Source organism: Osmerus eperlanus, chromosome 17 (genome assembly GCF_963692335.1).
Source record: "Osmerus eperlanus chromosome 17, fOsmEpe2.1, whole genome shotgun sequence".
Lineage (NCBI taxonomy): Eukaryota > Metazoa > Chordata > Actinopteri > Osmeriformes > Osmeridae > Osmerus > Osmerus eperlanus.
Genome location: NC_085034.1, coordinates 1,250,579 through 1,269,779, shown reverse-complemented (window position 1 = coordinate 1,269,779; position 19,201 = coordinate 1,250,579). Strand labels below are relative to the sequence as shown.

Genomic DNA, 19,201 nt, shown 5'->3' with positions numbered 1-19,201 from the left:
CTCGTGTGTGTGTGTGTGTGTGTGTGTGTGTGTTCACAGCATAGCACTGGTCCTGCCTGAGTACAGCCTGCACTACATCCGAGCCACAATCGGAGACACGATCACACAAGCCAAATGTAAGTTGCACCGTGAATCCGTTTGACCGGCCGTATCAAACATGACCTCATCCACCTATTTACACAGACGATGACTGAAGCACTTACCAGTGACAAAGCCGATGACATCAAGTTTTCATCAATCGGGGTGTCGGACCTCTCATGTTTCAATGCATGGTTTTTATCTTTAGCAGTTGCCTACCAGCCCCTCTCCCTCTCCCTCACCCCTCTCCCTCACCCCCCTCCCTCACCCCCACCCCTCTCCCTCACCCCTCTCCCTCACCCCCACCCCCCTCCCTCACCCCTCTCCCTCACCCCCCTCCCTCACCCCCACCCCTCTCCCTCACCCCTCTCCCTCACCCCCACCCCCCTCCCTCACCCCCACCCATCATCCCCCTCCCTCACCCTCTCCCTCATCCCTTGTGTCGTGATGGCATCATGCTTCCTCAGTTGTGGTGTAAATACAAAGTTTTGTTGCCAGACAACTTGACGACTGGTCCTAAGGGGATCCAGCCCCCCCCCCTCATCACACACACACACACACACACACACACAGTTTCAAACCCTGTTTCACACACACCAATGTCATCACACACACCACTGTCACCGATTCATTGACGGCCGCCACAGCCTGTGAGTGTTTCTGCTCTTAAGAAGTCTCCTGTTCTGTATCCCGTTGGGGATCGTCTAGTGGGGCGTCCACATGAGCGTGGTCTGTGTCACGTCACTCTTGAGTTGTGACTGTTCCACTTACACTGGACGTGCCGTTGCCGTTGGGCTCCTCAGAGAACGTCTTGAGAGATTGTTTGGAGTTTGTTCTTTGAGTTCTTCCAAGACTTGGAAGTTTGAACTGGCTGCCCTCTTGTGGCTTTTAATCCTGTGATCAATTTGTTTGTTGGGGAAGCCCTTTATACAGTACATCACAAACACACACACACCCCACACACACATTGTGCTTTTGTACTGTACACACACCAATCATCTGTTTTCAAGATGCAATATTATTATTCACTTCAATTGAATAAAATATTGTGTAACCCTGTTTGCTTCTTTCCTTATCGTCCTTCTCTTCTCTCCCCCCCTCCTCTCCTCCCCTCCTCTCCCCCCCTCCTCTCCCACTCCTCCCTCCCGCCCTCCTCCCCCCCTCTCCTCCTCTCCCCCCCCCCTCCTCCCTCCCCCCCCCTCCTCTCCTCCACTCCTGCCTCCCCCCCTCCTCCTCTCCCCCCCCTCCTCTCCTGACCTTCTGACTCCCTTCTGTCCTGTTGCTGTGTGGAAACCCCCTTCAGCATTTTTGGGCAAGTATTCTCCTCCTGTGCTCTTCCTGTCCCCCTCCCTGTCCTCCAGTTCTCTCTCCTGGACGCAGGGCTTTCAGTCCTCCTGCCAAGCTGCCGCCCTGTCTGGCGGAGCGGTGCACTTTCACGTGCGATTTGGACCGCAGCAGGAATGCGAGTCATACACACACGAGTGGGGAGTAATGAGCTTGTTGATCACCCTGATCCAGACGGGTGTCTGCCCTCGCTGGGAGATCTCTGCACGCCAGGCTGCCTCCATTGAACGGAAAGAGTCAGCCTCCACATGTGCACAGAGAGATAGAGAGAGATAGACAGAGAGAGACAGAAAGAGAAAGAGAGAGACAGAGAGAGATAGAGAGAGATAGAGATAGACAGAGATAGACAGAGAGAGACAGAAAGAGAAAGAGAGAGACAGAAAGAGACAGAGAGAGATAGAGAGAGATAGACAGAAAGAGAAAGAGAGAGACAGAAAGAGACAGAGAGAGATAGAGAGAGATAGAGAGAGATAGAGAGAGATAGACAGAGAGAGACAGAGAGAGACAGAAAGAGAAAGAGAGAGACAGAAAGAGAAAGAGAGAGAGAGATAGAGAGAGATAGACAGAGAGAGACAGAAAGAGAAAGAGAGAGACAGAAAGAGACAGAGAGAGATAGAGACAAAAAGAGACAGAAAGAGACAGAGAAAGACAAATAGAGAGAGGTTCTTTTGCCCCACCTGTCCTGCCCTTAGATGTGGTTTTGGCACTAGCCAGGCCTAGCAGGCAGGGCAGAGGACAGGATGTTTGCATTATTTTAGGTGAAACTATAAAAGAGAAAGCTGTGAGCGTTCACTCAAAACAAGAGTGGTCGGGTTTCCTCGCTTTCTGAGTCCCTCTTTTTGAATCATCTTGAGGTTTACGCCAACTGAAGAAAAAAAACACAGTTTTAATGAAAGACAGAAACCCTCCTTGGCCACACAGCATCACCTTTCTCTCTTTTCCTTCTGTTTGTTCCGAACGCCTCTCCTTTTGTTTCTTGTTTGTATTATATGTGGTCGCTGAGTCAGAGCCGTCGCTAACAGCTAACGCCAAAGATATGTCTGATGGCTGGTGCCATTTTTCTTTATCGGTCGCCACCCAAATAGCAAGGCGGACTCATTAATGGACTTTTGCTTTTAAATGTCTGATTTCATTTCATTAGTAAGAACTGAACTGGTCTATTTCACCTTCTGTAGGTTTTACATCATCTGCTGTTGGTTAGGAATTTGTAAGAATATATAGGTATATTACGCTCTGGATAAGAGCGTCTGCTGCTAAATGACTAAATGTAAATGTTATTAGATTAACCTTAATAGCCAATAAACTATTACGTAAGTGTAGGATAAGTGTTCTGAACCCTAAAACTCTCCAGGAAATGGCTTACAATTTTAGCAATAGGTCAATCAAACTCAGTCAATATTATAATTTTTCATATTTGCCTTTCACAACACGACATTTGTGCATCCTCAATTTATACATTTTAAATGTATAAACTCAAAAGACTTTTGGGTTTGTGGTAATGTAATTTCTTCTTCAAAGTTCAAACTGCTACAGTAAGAAGTGTGTAATCCAACTGCTGAATTATGTATCATAAATACATTTAACAACAAAGCAGGTATTTACACCTGGTCAGAATTATTTTTCAATCATGACCACCAAAGAGGTCAGCTAAGCCTATTATATCATAAAGTAGAGAATATCAAAGCATCTGGTCAGAATATCAACTGCCCCATCAACATTCTTTGAATACATTACTCACAATTTATAACTACATCAGTTTATCACCAACGCTGTATTCAGCAAATGCTAAAATGCTAATCCACGACCACATTGTAAAGCTTCACTTTTCATCCATTATTTTCACAATTTGCATTTCAGTGCAAAAAAGCTTTTTGATGGATTTGCAATATTTCTATTCCGAACTCGTTCTGTGAATAAAATATTGCTGACCTTTGAACCCTGTGGTTTACCCTGTCTCTTTTATTTTCCTTTTCCCCTATTCCTCACCTCCCGGGATGAATCTCTCAAATTCTCTCTTCTGCCTGGATTGTTTTTCCACTCCAGGGAAAGATGGCAAGTATTTCCCCCTCCTTTTGTCTCTCTCCTTCTGTTTAACGTTCTTGTTCGTCCTTCCCCAGCATGCTTAGGGGCAGCTTTTTCCACCAACTGTGTCCCGCTCACGTTCTCTCATAATTTGAGTCGCTAGCTATTAGTTCTGTTCTTAAGCAAATCAGTGACAATGTTTTGAATTTTAAAAGGCATTGAATACGTAATCTTGAAATTTAAACATCACTGAATTCTTTGGTTTTGAATTCACCTCTTTAAAATGGAAATATGAATTGATTTTTTTTAAATCATATCCAAAATGTAAATATTCAGAAAATCAGTTATCTCAAATTCGAACAGTAAAATTCAGGACCAACCCCCACAAAATAGACAATCAAGCTTTTTAAATTCAAATTGGACAAAATTCTATCTGCTCAAATTCGAATGGTGAAATTCAAATAAAAAAAAATTAAGATTGCACCATCCGGGATCTGAATTTACCATTCGAATTTGAGCATCCTGAAATTTGTGTCTATTTGAATTTCTGAAGCTTGATTATTATTATTTATTTTATTTTTTTGGGGGTGGGGGGGGGGCTGAACTTTACTGTTCGAATTTGAGCAACCTGAATTTCTGAAGCATGAATTTTTTTTATAAAAAAAAAAACATTGAAATCAATAAATAGTTCATTTTAAAGAGGTAAATACAAAACCAACAAATTCGAAGGTGTTTACATTTCAATATAAAGTATTCAATGCCCTTTAACAACATTGTCACTGATTTGCTTCCATATGTTCTTCTGTTTGGCATTGGGACAGCCTTGACAGTGGCTGCCCAAGAGACGGTCCACTGAACGGTCACTTTGTACCGTTTTCTCTTTTCTATTCAAATGCTAACACCCCCAATCAGCTACACAACACTTAGCATGTTACCTAAACATTACTTGAGAGCCTCTTTGGCGAAAGAGGGTGACGACGGGAGGGTGGGTGACGACGCATATTATGGGATGAGATTCTGAGGATTCCCTCCCTTCAATACCCTGATGAGGAGATAGAAGACACCAAAAGGTTTTTAAGGAATCTGTCAAGATCGTAGTCTGTAGGCTATCTGTACACAGGCACCTGCTGCTTTAACACTTGTCTATGTCAAGTTGTCACTGTCGATACTCAGAGGCAAGGTCAGGAGCAAAAAAATAAAGCAAGGTCAGGAGCTTTGTTCGTTAATTGTCAGCTGTTGTGGTTCATGCTTTACAACTGAAAATATGCAGTCATGCTAGCTCCGGACTAGGGATGCTCATTTAGAAGAAAAAAAAAAGCTTGATGCTCGTGAACGACCATTAACCGACAAGATTAACAATTTAGAATTGATGTGTCTGTCACCCATTAAAAAATACCAATACAACAAAAACAAAACAAATATCCGCTAAGGGGTTTATTAAGTAGGATAAATAGTAGCATAGCTAAGCTAATGTAGCAGCATAAGCGACAACAGTAGCCTAGCTAGTACAAAAAGATTAACACAATGAAAACACATTGAATCCGAGAGCGCTGGTTGTGCCTACATGATTGGCAGCTATAACAACACGGAAGTAGGCCTACAATTTTGTTGTACAATATTGCCAAAGTAGCAGAATGGCGCCAGATTTGTCGCTTGTCGTGTTCATACGGTAATAGGCTATTAATCGTTAAACATTGATATTGTCGGTTAACAGTTACACAGTTAATTATGAGCATCGACTACTCCGGACCAAAAAGTACGTGTCATTTACATGTTTATGTGCGCATGTGCTGTGTGTGCTTGAGTGTGCGTTAGCATCACCTACGTATGTGAGTGTGTGCGAGATTTCAAAGACTCATGTCTCTTTGTGTTTCACCAGTCTCGGAAAGCCTACAGGAAGACAAGTTTGACGATTACGGATACACGCTCATCGCTCCGAGGTAAGGCCTTATTCCCGTCACCTTCCGGGGTGGAAAGTAAATCCGTATGACACACGGACACAGTATAACACGTGATGAAATGTCACATGCTCTCTCCACAGAGAGTACTGCAAAGACCTGAAGCCCTCGAAAAATAACTCTCAGTTTTTGATGGAATTCAACGAGTACATCGACAGGAAGACGCCTAACAACCCTCAGTGTATGTACCCACCCTCCCAGCACCAGGTGTAGCTGTCCAGCACCAAGGACAGAGATACAAGAAGGACAAATTCCCTGATTTCTCCACTCCCTGGATGAACAGACAGTGTTACCTCAAGAAGTGTTGGTTTTAATACTCCCAGATTAAGATTAAGATTCCCAGATTAACCCCTATCATGTTTACATTAAGAGGCCAAACGTAACACGGTCAGACCTGCTCTGAAACTCAAAGGCAGTCTATTACACACTGATATTCATCCCCGTACAAAGCATGGTCTCTGTCTAAAAAGTGTTCAAGTTTGTAGAAAATACAAAACAGTCACCCGTCCAGGGTTTGACACGTCAGAGATTTCTTTATGAAGAAAGGAACAACAAAGCCTTTTTCAGGTTTCTGTTGAAGGTTTAGTGGAATAGAGCCAGTTGAACCTGTTCCCTTGGGTACATGGACAGAAACAGCAGTGTAGGGTTCTCCTTTGTAGAGCCCCTAGCTTGTGTTCCCCATTTGATCATTCCTCTAAAAGTTTGACCATCACACGCTTGAGTGCACACGTGTTAAATGTGTTGGCTTGGCTGACACGCAGACACACACACACACGCAATGGAACACACACACACTCAGGTGTACACATGCACAGATACTCAGGTGCAGACACACACAAACTTAGCACACGCTCAGGAGGGAACACACACACAGGCCCACAAACACACTCCACGAGGATTACACCCCCACACACTCTACCTTGTCTGCTCTGGTTTGTCCAATTACTTTGTGTTTGTGAGAAAGAGCAGGTCTCGTCAAGCGCAGCGCGCAAGCGGAGCAGTAAAACTCAACTCAGGTCTGCCGAGACTCGATGGAGCAGCTCAAACATCTGACCAACGCGTTAGCATCTCAGACGCTCTCCCAAACACAAACTGACATTAATCGCTTGTACTTTTTTCTCCCGCTTGGAAGTCTAAACGCCTCCAAAATGGTACAAGTGGCTTTCCCAGACCCCAGTGTTTAGTTTGATGTTTAGGTCTTGGAAAATTCACTTCAAACATTCGAATTGGAGAGACTCCTTCTCATTACAAATCCACTTCTGAATCGTGTCCGTGCCCCGGATTAGCGCTCCTAGCTAGCAGGTCTACTCTGCAGGACTCAGTATACAACACATATGGGAAACTGCCCGAGCGAGGCTAGTTACATGCTTTACTTGTTTAAGCCACTGCAGTGGCGGTGGAGTACATTAAAGATTCCTGGGCTGCCTTCAATAAGAGTCCCCTAATGAAAACCACTGGAGCGGGAGGGGTGTGTGTGTGTGAGGGGGAGGGTGTGTGTGTGTGGGAGGGGTGGAGAGGGGGGTGGGGGGGTAAAGTGTTAGACCAGCTGTTTTCTCTGAAGTGTGTGTGGTGTGTCGTAAAGAGGAGGGGGGGGCTTAGCTGAGTTTCAACATTAATGGACTGTAGCAGGACATGAAGGGGTTTGAAGTGACGGTGGAAAACACATCGGCAGCGTGGCGTTCTGCAGTCGTGTCGAGCGTCTCAGAGCATTATTCTGAACATTCCTCACCTCCATCCTCCAATCCTTTTATTAACTAGTTCCACTTAACGACTTTCCCCTCATATTGTGGCTGCTCTGATTCGCCCATTCAGAGAGAAGGGACTGTGATTAGACTGATAATCGTGACCCTGTCGACCTGACAGTTAGAGCAATGCTGTTTGGATGAATGAAGTCATTCCCTGGAATCAGGGAATCTGTTTCAAACTGTCTCTTCCTCCTCCTCTGCTGGGAGATGTCTGTTTTGTCTCTATTCTCACTAGCCTCCCCAACGTCCTCTCTCTCCCTCCCTCTCTATCTCTTTCTCTACCCATCCTCTTCTCTCTCTTCCAGTCTCTCTCACACACACACACACAGCTGTATCTAGCAGTCTGCTACAACCATCCCTGCGTCTGAAAGACACACTACTCAATTCTGTGATGAAGAGATGAGGATGAGGATGACTCACTTTGATAGATATCATCTCATGGCCCAATTACAATCTCAGTTCTGGGGTCTGAACAACATCTGGAAAAACATTAACTGCACGGGGGGGGGGGGGGGGTTGAATACTTTTTAATGTCTTCTTCCTGCTGTTCGTTATAAATGATGGATTCTACTTCTTCTAGGCAACGTAGAGCTGGTGAACAGGCTTCTGCTGGACGCGGGGATCACCTCCGACCTCATTAAGCGCTGGAGAGAGGAGGAGGAGCTGCCGTGAGTCTACAGCACCGCCGTCATTTTACCTCCACAGAGAGCCGCTCTGCTTCCTGTAGTCTCTCTGCTTCCTGTAGTCTCTCTGCTTCCTGTAGTCTCTCTGCTTCCTGTAGTCACTCTGCTTCCTGTAGTCTCTGCTTCCTGTAGTCTCTCTGATTCCTGTAGTCTCTGCTTCTTGTAGTCTCTCTGCTTCCTGTGGTCTGTATAAGGTGGTCTCCAAGGCATGTAAGGCCACCGTACACACCTTATACTGAGTCTCTATCAAAGTGAGTAGCTATAAGGAGGTTTCTGTATACGGGTGTGTATAACATGTGTAAGGGGTCTTTGTCATTGCAGACACGGTGTCCTGGCGCGGTTTGTCGCCACAGATGGAGGGATCACACGAGTGTTTCCTAAAAGGTTTACTTCCTCCTTCCTCCTGCCTTCAAAAGGCTGAATCTTTCTTGTCTTGGTTAAAAAAGCTTTCCCACATCATGCCAGGAATGAAAACACAAAGTCCAAAACCTTACACCTAGTAGACATCCTCTGCTTCTACAACACAATTACACCCTTTTCTTTGAACACAGCTTGCTGGGTTATGTCTCCTTTTGTCCATGTGAGCGACCATGCAGCTGAATATGGGTGTGTGTGTTACAGTGCCGGTCAGTACTGGAGCGAGGACGCAGAGACCTATGAATCAAGCTTCTACAAGAGGAGTCTAGACAACAATGTCTACATATTCACACCAACGCCCTACCCCAGTAATGACAACAGTAAGTTATTGGAAGGAGGCGTGTCTTGTGCTGTGCGTGTGTGTGCATGTCATAACTCTGTCTCTGTGTCTCCACCTCTTCAGTGAGTGAAGACTCTGTGTTAGTAAGCAAAGCTGTGGACCTGCACATTGATGGAACAACTCTCAAACCAGCAGGTAACAGCACACACACACTCGACACCCTCACACACACACACGCGCACACACACCCTCACACGCGCACACATAAGCTATATCAAGATGAGTAAATCTCCAGATCTCGATATTACTATTGTTTTAAGATATGGAAGCTTACACCTGCATATCTCCAAACAAACTCTAACAGTAGGCGCTGACCTTGTCCTCCATGTTTGTAGTCATTGGTGTGAAGTTAGATATCAACGCTTGGATGGCCAACTTCATCAACGCAACTTTGAGCATGAATGTGAGTACATGGACAAGGACCAGGATGTGTGGATGTTGTTCTCCTCTGGGTCTCTGTGTAAATCTCTTTTCTGTGTCCTGCAGTGCAGAGACGAGTACTGCGGCTGTCTCAGAAATGATGCGGTGAGTGAGTCAGGGAACAACATTACAGATACACTATGAATGTTGGGTTTTATTTAGTACCATAGTGGGCTGGGAATATGCTGTCAGGTCGAGCGTCCTTCATGGTGATGTATTGTGTGTGTTTCTCTGCAGCATTTGGACTGTGTCATCCTGGATGACGGGGGCTTCCTGGTCATGGCCAACAGAGACGAGTACATTGAACAGGTGGGCGAGCGGACCGACAACTCTGTCACAACTCCCCCCCTCCCCTCCCCCACCTCCCCTCCATCCCCTCCACCTCCCCCCCTCCCCCACCTCCCCTCCATCCCCTCCACCTCCCCCCTCCCCCACCTCCCCTCCATCCCCTCCACCTCCCCCCTCCCCCACCTCCCCTCCATCCCCTCCACCTCCCCCCTCCCCCACCTCCCCTCCATCCCCTCCACCTCCCCCCTCCCCCACCTCCCCTCCATCCCCTCCACCTCCCCCCTCCCCCACCTCCCCTCCATCCCCTCCACCTCCCCCCTCCCCCACCTCCCCTCCATCCCCTCCACCTCCCCCCTCCCCCACCTCCCCTCCATCCCCTCCACCTCCCCCCTCCCCTCCCCCACCTCCCCTCCTCCCCAACCTCCACCCCCCCCCCTTCTCCCCTCCCCCACCTCACCTCCCTCCCCTCCACCTCCCCACTTTCCCTCCCCCACCTCCGCCTCCACTTTTTGTAGTATGTGGTACATCCTCAGCTCACCTCAGCCATCTGCAACCTCGTTCCACCTTCCCCTTCCCTACCTCATTCAGACCCCTCTCAAACCCTAGTTGACCCTAGTCCTTTTTCACCTCCTCCCTCAGTCTACCTCCCCTCTCCACCTCCCCTCTCCACCTCCCCTCCTCCACCTCCCCTCCTCCACCTCCCCTCTCCACCTCCCCTCTCCACCTCCCCTCTCCACCTCCCCTCTCCACCTCCCCTCCTCCACCTCCCCTCCTCCACCTCCCCTCTCCACCTCCCCTCTCCACCTCCCCTCTCCACCTCCCCTCCTCCACCTCCCCTCTCCACCTCCCCTCCTCCACCTCCCCTCTCCACCTCCCCTCTCCACCTCCCCTCTCCACCTCCCCTCCTCCACCTCCCCTCTCCACCTCCCCTCCTCCACCTCCCCTCTCCACCTCCCTCTCCACCTCCCCTCTCCACCTCCCCTCCTCCACCTCCCCTCTCCACCTCCCCTCTCCACCTCCCCTCTCCACCTCCCCTCTCCACCTCCCCTCCTCCACCTCCCCTCTCCACCTCCCCTCTCCACCTCCCCTCTCCACCTCCCCTCTCCACCTCCCCTCTCCACCTCCCCTCCTCCACCTTTCCTCCCCCCAGTCTACCTCTCCTTTCCACCTCTTCTACCTCCCCTCCTCCTCCCCCCTCTTTACCCCGGGGTAAAGGTTTTCCATGCTGGCCCGGCGCGGGTCTCTAATCAGGCCGGGGTGTGTGCCGGATAAATCAGTCCCCCTCTGAAGTTTGGCAGGAACACTAAAAGCGAGGGACCGTGGTCTTTGTTTGGAGAAGGCCGCTCTGCCCTAAATCATATTTCCTACTGGAGGGAAGGAGTTCCCTCTGCTCCTGGGGGCTTTATGACGGCCAGTAGGGCTGTGACTGTTAATTCATTATTTGTGTTAGTGCAGAGGGAGGGGAGAGAGGGGATAATCTTTATAGTCGTGGAGATTTATACTTCCTTTTGGACTGCTAAAAAGGAGGTAGATGGACTTCGATTGAGAGGGGGAGGGGAGAGATTTGGGATTATTGGCTGTGACCGTGACAAAGGGAAAGATATTAGAGTTTCTTAGACAAACACACACACACATAAACAAACATGCACTTCTGTCTCATCTCAGATATGTTTAGTCTAGACGCTTTCTTCATTGTTAATTTACGGCTAACTTTTGTGACGTCTTAACCAGATTAAACTGGATTCCATTGCTGGCCTATCAACTTGTCTGATTTACTGTGTGTGCATATGTGTGCGGGATATTTCACAAAGATTAAAGAGTTTGATTTATATCTCCTCAATAAAAAGGAAATCCTCAGGGTATTAAAGAAACGTGTTTTTAAGAGGTCGTAGTTCATAGTAATGACATTTTTCTGAATGGGCCTTTATCTTCCAAATCACCTGTGCTAAGACCTTCAGTAATGTGTTATTCTGTAGTGGTTGTATGGGAACTTACAGGTGTGTGTGTGTGTCCTCCAGATCGGTCAGTTTTTCGGGGTGATCGACCCCATCCTGATGACCGACCTGGTCAACATGTCTCTGTTCACCCTCAACAAGACGTACGACTACCAGTCAGTGTGTGACCCTGAGAGGGAGAGCAAGGCAGACGCAGGCCTGCGCTCCGTCTATGTGGTGAGTTACACTAGCCAGAGATCACACACACACACACACTAGCCAGAGATCACACGCACATACACACAAGCCAGAGTTCACACACACACACACTAGCCAGAGATCACACACACACACACACACTAGCCAGAGATCACACGCACACACACACTAGCCAGAGATCACACGCACATACACACAAGCCAGAGATCACACACACACACACTAGCCAGAGATCACACACACACACACTAGCCAGAGATCACACGCACACACACACTAGCCAGAGATCACACGCACACACACACTAGCCAGAGATCACACGCACACACACACTCTCCAGAGAGCCATAAATACAGATTTTCCGACAGGGGGCCACGGGGCTATGGGGAAGGAGGTAGATGGGAGATCAAGTCACTGAATTGGATTAGCCAGACCAGCCAATGAACAACACCTCTAATGATAGATGATGGGGTGCTGGAGGGAGGGAGTCATGGAGCATGTTGCCCCAAACACACAAGCTTCCTGTTTGGCTTCAGTGGACGTTATTTCCAGAGGGAGGGAGTCATGGAGCATGTTGCCCCAAACACACAAGCTTCCTGTTTGGCTTCAGTGGACGTTATTTCCAGAGGGAGGGAGTCATGGAGCATGTTGCCCCAAACACACAAGCTTCCTGTTTGGCTTCAGTGGACGTTATTTCTAGACCGCTCCGGTGCCTTCTCATGAGGTTTCAGTGGCAGTTAGAGAGAGAAGGGTTCATCCACTCAGCCTTATACATGATGGGGATTACCTGAGACTTTATACATGATGGCGATTACCTGAGACTTTATACATGATGGGGATTACCTGAGACCTTATACATGATGGGGATTACCTGAGACCTTATACTTGATGGGGATTACCTGAGACCCCATTTAGGCCTTGTTTCTGGATCGTACTGTTCTGAAACAGCAGTCATGGGGGGTTTAGGTTTCTGTCTTGGTCTACGTTCGGGGTACTTTCAAGTGTTTAATGATCTGTTTTTGTCCCTCTCAGCCCACCATAGTGGACATTTTGAACGTTGGCTGGTGGGCTTCCGCGGCTGCCTGGTGAGTACTCCCTGAAACTGATCTCAGCCCAGCTCTAACCACACGGAGAGGCAGGTTGAGGCCATCTGCACATCCCTCAAACTGCTCCCAGGGCATCTGTAAACTCACAACCCTTACGATTTATCCCTGTTTACGACATCTCTCCCATGTCCTGCTTTTCTTCAGCTTTAATTTACAGCGACGTTGCGTCCAATAAATGGACACCCGGGTCTTTTGATATGTCGACTGTAAGGGTTAACGTAATACTTCTTCAAGCCATGCTTTTTAATTATGAAGTTTTGCGGTCCATTTTGAAGCACAATAACCTTACCATATGAAATCTGCAAAGACAGATTTTCTTTTGATTGTGTTGTCAGTTTTCATAGCGAGGCGTGATTTGTTGGGTGTCGTGTCAGACGAGGGTTCTTGTCATCTTCAGCTGGCTTGTCTGGTTTCCAGGTCGATCCTGCAGCAGATGTTGCTGAGCATCACCTTCCCCAGGTTCCTAGAAGCAGGTATGTTTAGAAACTCCTCGCTGGCCTCTCCTGTCCTTCATGGCACCCAGTTAGTTTGGTCCCGTGTTAAGAAAGTCTGTGTTGAGAACAATCTGTTTGGTCAAGTGGAATCCAGTCCCTTAAACCTTTGTGTAGAAGCATCAATCTTTGTCAAGTGGGGAAACTGTACTCATCAGTAAAGCATGACTTCAAAATAAGACAACTTGACAGCATGTACATTTATACTGTATGTATTTACTTCTTAACTGTTAGTATCCATGACGCAATGAGTTCCTTTACTTTTAATAAAACACAATGTGACAGTTTTTCCTATAAGTCGTTATAAAAACATTGTGGACTTTCTTTGGAAACATGATTAGATCTTACAAGGTATTGAATATGTGGTTTCTCAAGAAATGATGTTCTTCATGTGTACATGGTTAGGAATTAATCAGGAACTTCCTGTTTCACCAAAGGAAAACCTTTTTGTCTGTGTGTTGTAGAGTCTGTTGTGTGAGTGAGTGTGTGTGTGTGTGTGTGTGTGTGTGTGTGTGTGTGTGTGTGTGTGTGTGTGTGTGTGTGTGTGAGAGTGTGTGTGAACAGACATATAGCAGAGAGTACTTTACCTTGCTGGATCTTTGACAGTCTTGGCGTGTGTGTGCGTGCGTGTGTGTGCGTGCGTGTGTGTGTGTGTTCTCTCCACAGCTGATGCTGAAGAGGACCTGTCGGACATCCTGATGAAGCAGAGCTGCATCACCATGCAGACTCAGTTCTTCTTCGACAACAGAGACGAGAGGTCCTTCAAAGGAGCCCTGGACTGCGACAACTGTTCCAGGTGGGACTCACTCACACCTCACACACACAACCACACACACACACCACCATAACGACGCTACTCTACCGTAATACGGTCTGTTAAGACCTAATACTCATAATCCCTTGGGATGTCATGGGCACCTCCATGCCACGCCCCACTGAACACAGGCCACGCCCCACTGAACACAGGCCACGCCCCACTGAACACAGGCCACGCCCCACTGAACACAAAACCCCCAGTCTCACTCTCGGCCTTCAGGGATTCCCCCTGAGGATACACACAGCCCTGACTGGGGTTTCAAACACACTAGGCAGCCTCCCGGACGCGTCCCCTTTCAGAAAGCTGTCCCCCTCCCCCGCGCATCTTCCCTCCCTGCCCGTCAGATCAACGTCTGGACACTCGCTCTCCCGCCTCCCCCCAGACACTGGCCGGCCCAGCCGAGGAGCCCTGTGAAGGGGGGGTCAGCAGGGCCCTGTGTGGGTCGAGCAGGTCCTAGATCAGATCTGCTGGTGCCATCAGCTCGGCCCTGCAGTCAAGCCCCCTGAGGGTGGCTATTAAACCCTGCGTGCCTTGAAGGTGAGGTGGAGCGGCTAGCGAGACCACCGTCCGGACGGGCCCGCCTGTTTGCTGTTTTAAGGCCCCCTCGTGCAGGCTAATGGAGTGCCTGTTTTAAGGCCCCCTCGTGCAGGCTAATGGAGTGCCTGCCACGGTGTTCCTGTGCATTAGCCCCGCGCACGCTGGCCTTTAATGAGTGCCGTAAAAAAAAGAACAGTGTCCGTCTTTATGAACCCTGTGCAGAACCCTGTGTGTCTCTCATCCCCTCCGTGTTTCCTCAGGATGTAGCTCTCATCCCCTCTCTGTCTCCTCAGGATGTAGCTCTCATCCCCTCTGTCTCCTCAGGATGTAGCTCTCATCCCCTCTCTGTCTCCTCAGGATGTAGCTCTCATCCCCTCTCTGTCTCCTCAGGATGTAGCTCTCATCCCCTCTGTGTCTCCTCAGGATGTAGCTCTCATCCCCTCTGTCTCCTCAGGATGTAGCTCTCATCCCCTCTGTGTCTCCTCAGGATGTAGCTCTCATCCCCTCTGTCTCCTCAGGATGTAGCTCTCATCCCCTCTGTGTCTCCTCAGGATGTAGCTTTCATCCCCTCTCTGTCTCCTCAGGATGTAGCTCTCATCCCCTCTGTGTCTCCTCAGGATGTAGCTCTCATCCCCTCTGTCTCCTCAGGATGTAGCTCTCATCCCCTCTGTGTCTCCTCAGGATGTAGCTCTCATCCCCTCTCTGTCTCCTCAGGATGTAGCTCTCATCCCCTCTGTGTCTCCTCAGGATGTAGCTCTCATCCCCTCTGTCTCCTCAGGATGTAGCTCTCATCCCCTCTCTGTCTCCTCAGGATGTAGCTCTCATCCCCTCTGTGTCTCCTCAGGATGTAGCTCTCATCCCCTCTGTGTCTCCTCAGGATGTAGCTCTCATCCCCTCTCTGTCTCCTCAGGATGTAGCTCTCATCCCCTCTCTGTCTCCTCAGGATGTAGCTCTCATCCCCTCTGTCTCCTCAGGATGTAGCTCTCATTCCCTCTCTGTCACCTCAGGATGTAGCTCTCATCCCCTCTGTCTCCTCAGGATGTAGCTCTCATCCCCTCTCTGTCTCCTCAGGATGTAGCTCTCATCCCCTCTGTGTCTCCTCAGGATGTAGCTCTCATCCCCTCTGTCTCCTCAGGATGTAGCTCTCATCCCCTCTCTGTCTCCTCAGGATGTAGCTCTCATCCCCTCTCTGTCTCCTCAGGATGTAGCTCTCATCCCCTCTCTGTCTCCTCAGGATGTAGCTCTCATCCCCTCTCTGTCTCCTCAGGATGTAGCTCTCATCCCCTCTCTGTCTCCTCAGGATGTAGCTCTCATCCCCTCTCTGTCTCCTCAGGATGTAGCTCTCATCCCCTCTCTGTCTCCTCAGGATCTATCACGCAGAGAAGCTGTGGAAGACCAACCTGGTGTTCATCGTGTCGGACGCCAGACACACCTGCACGTCCTGCGACCCCAAACCCCTGATCCAGGCCGAGCAGCCGTGTATCCTTCCAACAAGCCCTCCTTCCTCATCCTCCTTCCCCCCTCCACATCCTCATCCTCCTTCCCCCCTCCACATCCTCATCCTCCTTCCCTCCTCTACATCCTCATCCTCCTTCCCCCCTCCACATCCTCATCCTCCTTCCCTCCTCTACATCCTCATCCTCCTTCCCCCCTCCACATCCTCATCCTCCTGCCCCCCTCCACATCCTCATCCTCCTTCCCCCCTCCACATCCTCATCCTCCTTCCCCCCTCCACATCCTCATCCTCCTTCCCCCCGACACATCCTCATCCTCCTTCCCCCCTCCACATCCTCATCCTCCTGCCCCCCTCCTTCTATCCTCCTCGTCCTCATCGTCCGTGCTCCCCACCAGAAGCAGGGCTGTGTGGGATCCAGGCGAAGCCTCTGGGAGGTAGATGGTGACAAACTGAATTTGCTCTGAAACAGGTGACAACAAAACCCATCATCGCACTCCCTTACAAGTCTGGGGCCAATTATCAGTTAGCTAATGGACAAGCGCATTGATTCGAAATCGTGACCGAACGGGAGTCTGCTGGGCAAGAAGAAGCGATGTTTCCTTCAAGGTCATTTTGACAGTCAGTTCCCATTTGGTGAGTGGAGTGCGTGTTTTTGGTTTGTTGGTGATATAACTTGGTTATTTTGGAAGGGGAGATGTATTCGTCCCCCAGTCCACTTGTTTTTTGCTCCTTCAGTCTCTCAAGATCGTTGATTCGACGTAAACTTGTTTACTCTCCGTAATGACGCGGTTTGTCCGCCATTTCCGCAGACGTTTTGCGTGGCAACGGCGCTAGATCAACTACTAGATGCAGACGCTACAGCTGACCTCTAATCAAACATGGCCAGACTTGGGTTAGGTTTAGCACGGTAGTTTAGGTTCAGTGACCCTGTCTGACCTCTGTGAGGGTGGACAATCAGGAAGGCTGCAGATGTAACATCTTTTAATATCTTACCGTAACTCTGTTCAGTTTCTGCCTATGCCCGGTGGTGACGAAACCATGCAAACGTTTATATTTATAACTATGATATGAAGCTCATTAGAGGCATTTCGTTGGGTCAGTTATATTTAGTTCTCTTACGGTCTAGGAGTTTGTCTCCCAAGCAGAACCAGTTTGTGTTTCCTGAATGGATGATCGTAGCTAAGGGTCCTGACCCCTGTAAACTGGCCAAGAATCCACGCTACAGGAAAGGTCCCAATGATTGTTTTGAAAACAACACAAATGTAAGTGACCGTCGTCAGTGATTGGGCTCTGTGTTTTATTAATGGCTGTAATGCAACATTTACATTTAGTCATTTAGCAGACGCTCTTATCCAGAGCGACTTACAGTAAGTACAGGGACATTCCCCCAAGGCAAGTAGGGTGAAGTGCCTTGCCCAAGGACACAACGTCATTTGGCACGGCCGGGAATCGAACTGGCAACCTTTAGATTACTAGCCCGATTCCCTCACCGCTCAGCCACCTGACTCCCAACTCCCAGGCACTCCTCACTAAGCCACTGAATTGTGTAAAACACACTAATTTATTTCGCATGTGCTTGTCTTTCTGTGCGTAACTGCTAATGGCTGCCTCTCCTATACTCTGTAGTGAAAATATCGTCTGCACCGAGATTTCCCACATAAAAACAAACTTTCAATTCCATGTGCTATCGTAAAGTCAACAAACATTGGATAAACCATCAAAAACCTTGTGTAGGAAATCCGTGCCTGAATGCAGTTTGTTTCAAGACTGACCCTTCGTTCCAGTCGCAGAACTTTTAGTTTCTGTAAAACTGTACTATTCCTTTAATGATGCTTAATCTCAATTTCTCGCTCACACAAACATACATACACACAGACAAAACATGCACACACACTCCTGTTATGTGGGTGCTTCTGTCTCTATCTCACTAAATCTGTTTTCTCTCCTGTCTGGCTCTGCACATTTAACTGCTGACTGTGACATGTTAGCTGCATGACTTTCTCTTTCTGTTTCCTTTCCTGCTCTTTGATTGGCTGTTGATGGTTAGGATGAGTCGATGTGTCGGAGGAGCGCAGGCTCTTCATTGGGCTCCTCTCTGCTCATGTTACTGCTGCCACTGTTCATGTGCTGTCTCGGGTCAGTCCCATCATTCTCTCTCTCTCTCTCTCTCTCTCTCTCTCTCTCTCTCTCTCTCTCTCTCTCTCTCTCTCTCTCTCTCTCTCTCATTCTCTTTCCCTGTCCCATTCCCTCCCTTCCTCTCCCGTACTCCCTTCCATTCCCTCTCTCTTTCTCTGTCTCTCCAACCCTGTACTTTTATTCTCTCCCTCTCTCACACTTTTTTTTGGTTCATATACAGTGATCTTTTTTGTTTTTTCTTTATTTTAATTTTATTCTTTGTTTCTTTATTCTTTGTTTCTTTGCCTGCACTCTCCTTCCTACCTCCTGACATCTCTCTCAAACTCTCCTCCCTTCTCTCTGTCACAACTCCTCTACCTCTCCTCCATCTCTCTGTCTTCTACCTTGATCTATGTGTGTTTGTCTCTACTGACATCTGCTTACTAATATAACTGCTAGCTAACGCAACCCTCTGCCTTCTCGTTAGCTGAAAACAATCCAAATACCAGTTCACATATTTCATTTAACTTCAATTTATTCTGAATGTATTTTTGTAAACATAACGTCTTTGTAAACAGGGACTATCCATGAAACGTCTCAATATATTATTATTTTTATCGACAGTTTACTACTAGTCATTAACTTATCAGCACTAAGCGTCTGTACAGTGTCTGACTCAGAGTCAGGAAGGGTTCGGCCCTCTAGTGATCATCTGTGACTGATCAGTCTTCCTCCTTCTCCATTTCCCGCTCCCCCGGTGGTCATGGTAACAGGAGGATGACTTTGACTGCGGCGGTGCCTCCAGCCTGAGGCCGCCACTCTTGTTACTGGTGGCGTTCCAGCTGGCCTTGTACCGGCTTCTGATTGGCTCTGATCACCACGCCGTCTCCTCGTGACCTTTGAACCGTCTAGCCCCTCTCCTCTTCCTCCTCCTCCTCCTCCCCCTCTCCTCTTCCTCCCCCTCTCCTCTTCCTCTCCTCCCCCTCTCCTCCTCCTCCTCCCCCTCTCCTCTTCCTCCCCCTCTCCTCTTCCTCTCCTCCCCCTCTCCTCTTCCTCCCCCTCTCCTCTTCCTCTCCTCCCCCTCTCCTCCTCCTCCTCCTCCCCCTCTCCTCTTCCTCCCCCTCTCCTCTTCCTCTCCTCCCCCTCTCCTCTTCCTCTCCTCCCCCTCTCCTCTTCCTCTCCTCCCCCTCTCCTCCTCCTCCTCCTCCCCCTCTCCTCTTCCTCCCCCTCT

The 19,201-nt window shown here is 48.7% G+C and overlaps 1 protein-coding gene across 1 annotated transcript in view; it reads left to right on the top strand.

Moving 5' to 3' along the window:
* The window catches only part of LOC134037440 (voltage-dependent calcium channel subunit alpha-2/delta-1-like), a 66,120-nt gene extending 47,220 nt beyond the window's left edge, over positions 1-18,900 (top strand). The window contains exons 22-38 of the mRNA XM_062482709.1: positions 40-116; positions 5,324-5,384; positions 5,486-5,583; positions 7,728-7,815; positions 8,152-8,214; positions 8,452-8,567; positions 8,651-8,722; positions 8,923-8,990; positions 9,074-9,112; positions 9,245-9,316; positions 11,314-11,466; positions 12,481-12,533; positions 12,972-13,027; positions 13,712-13,841; positions 15,766-15,878; positions 17,035-17,117; positions 18,744-18,900. Of these exons, the coding sequence (XP_062338693.1) occupies positions 40-116; positions 5,324-5,384; positions 5,486-5,583; positions 7,728-7,815; positions 8,152-8,214; positions 8,452-8,567; positions 8,651-8,722; positions 8,923-8,990; positions 9,074-9,112; positions 9,245-9,316; positions 11,314-11,466; positions 12,481-12,533; positions 12,972-13,027; positions 13,712-13,841; positions 15,766-15,878; positions 17,035-17,117; positions 18,744-18,866 (1,465 nt within the window). The 3' untranslated portion in view covers positions 18,867-18,900. The remainder of the gene's footprint in view (positions 1-39; positions 117-5,323; positions 5,385-5,485; positions 5,584-7,727; positions 7,816-8,151; positions 8,215-8,451; positions 8,568-8,650; positions 8,723-8,922; positions 8,991-9,073; positions 9,113-9,244; positions 9,317-11,313; positions 11,467-12,480; positions 12,534-12,971; positions 13,028-13,711; positions 13,842-15,765; positions 15,879-17,034; positions 17,118-18,743) is intronic.
* The last annotated feature ends 301 nt before the right edge of the window (positions 18,901-19,201 follow it).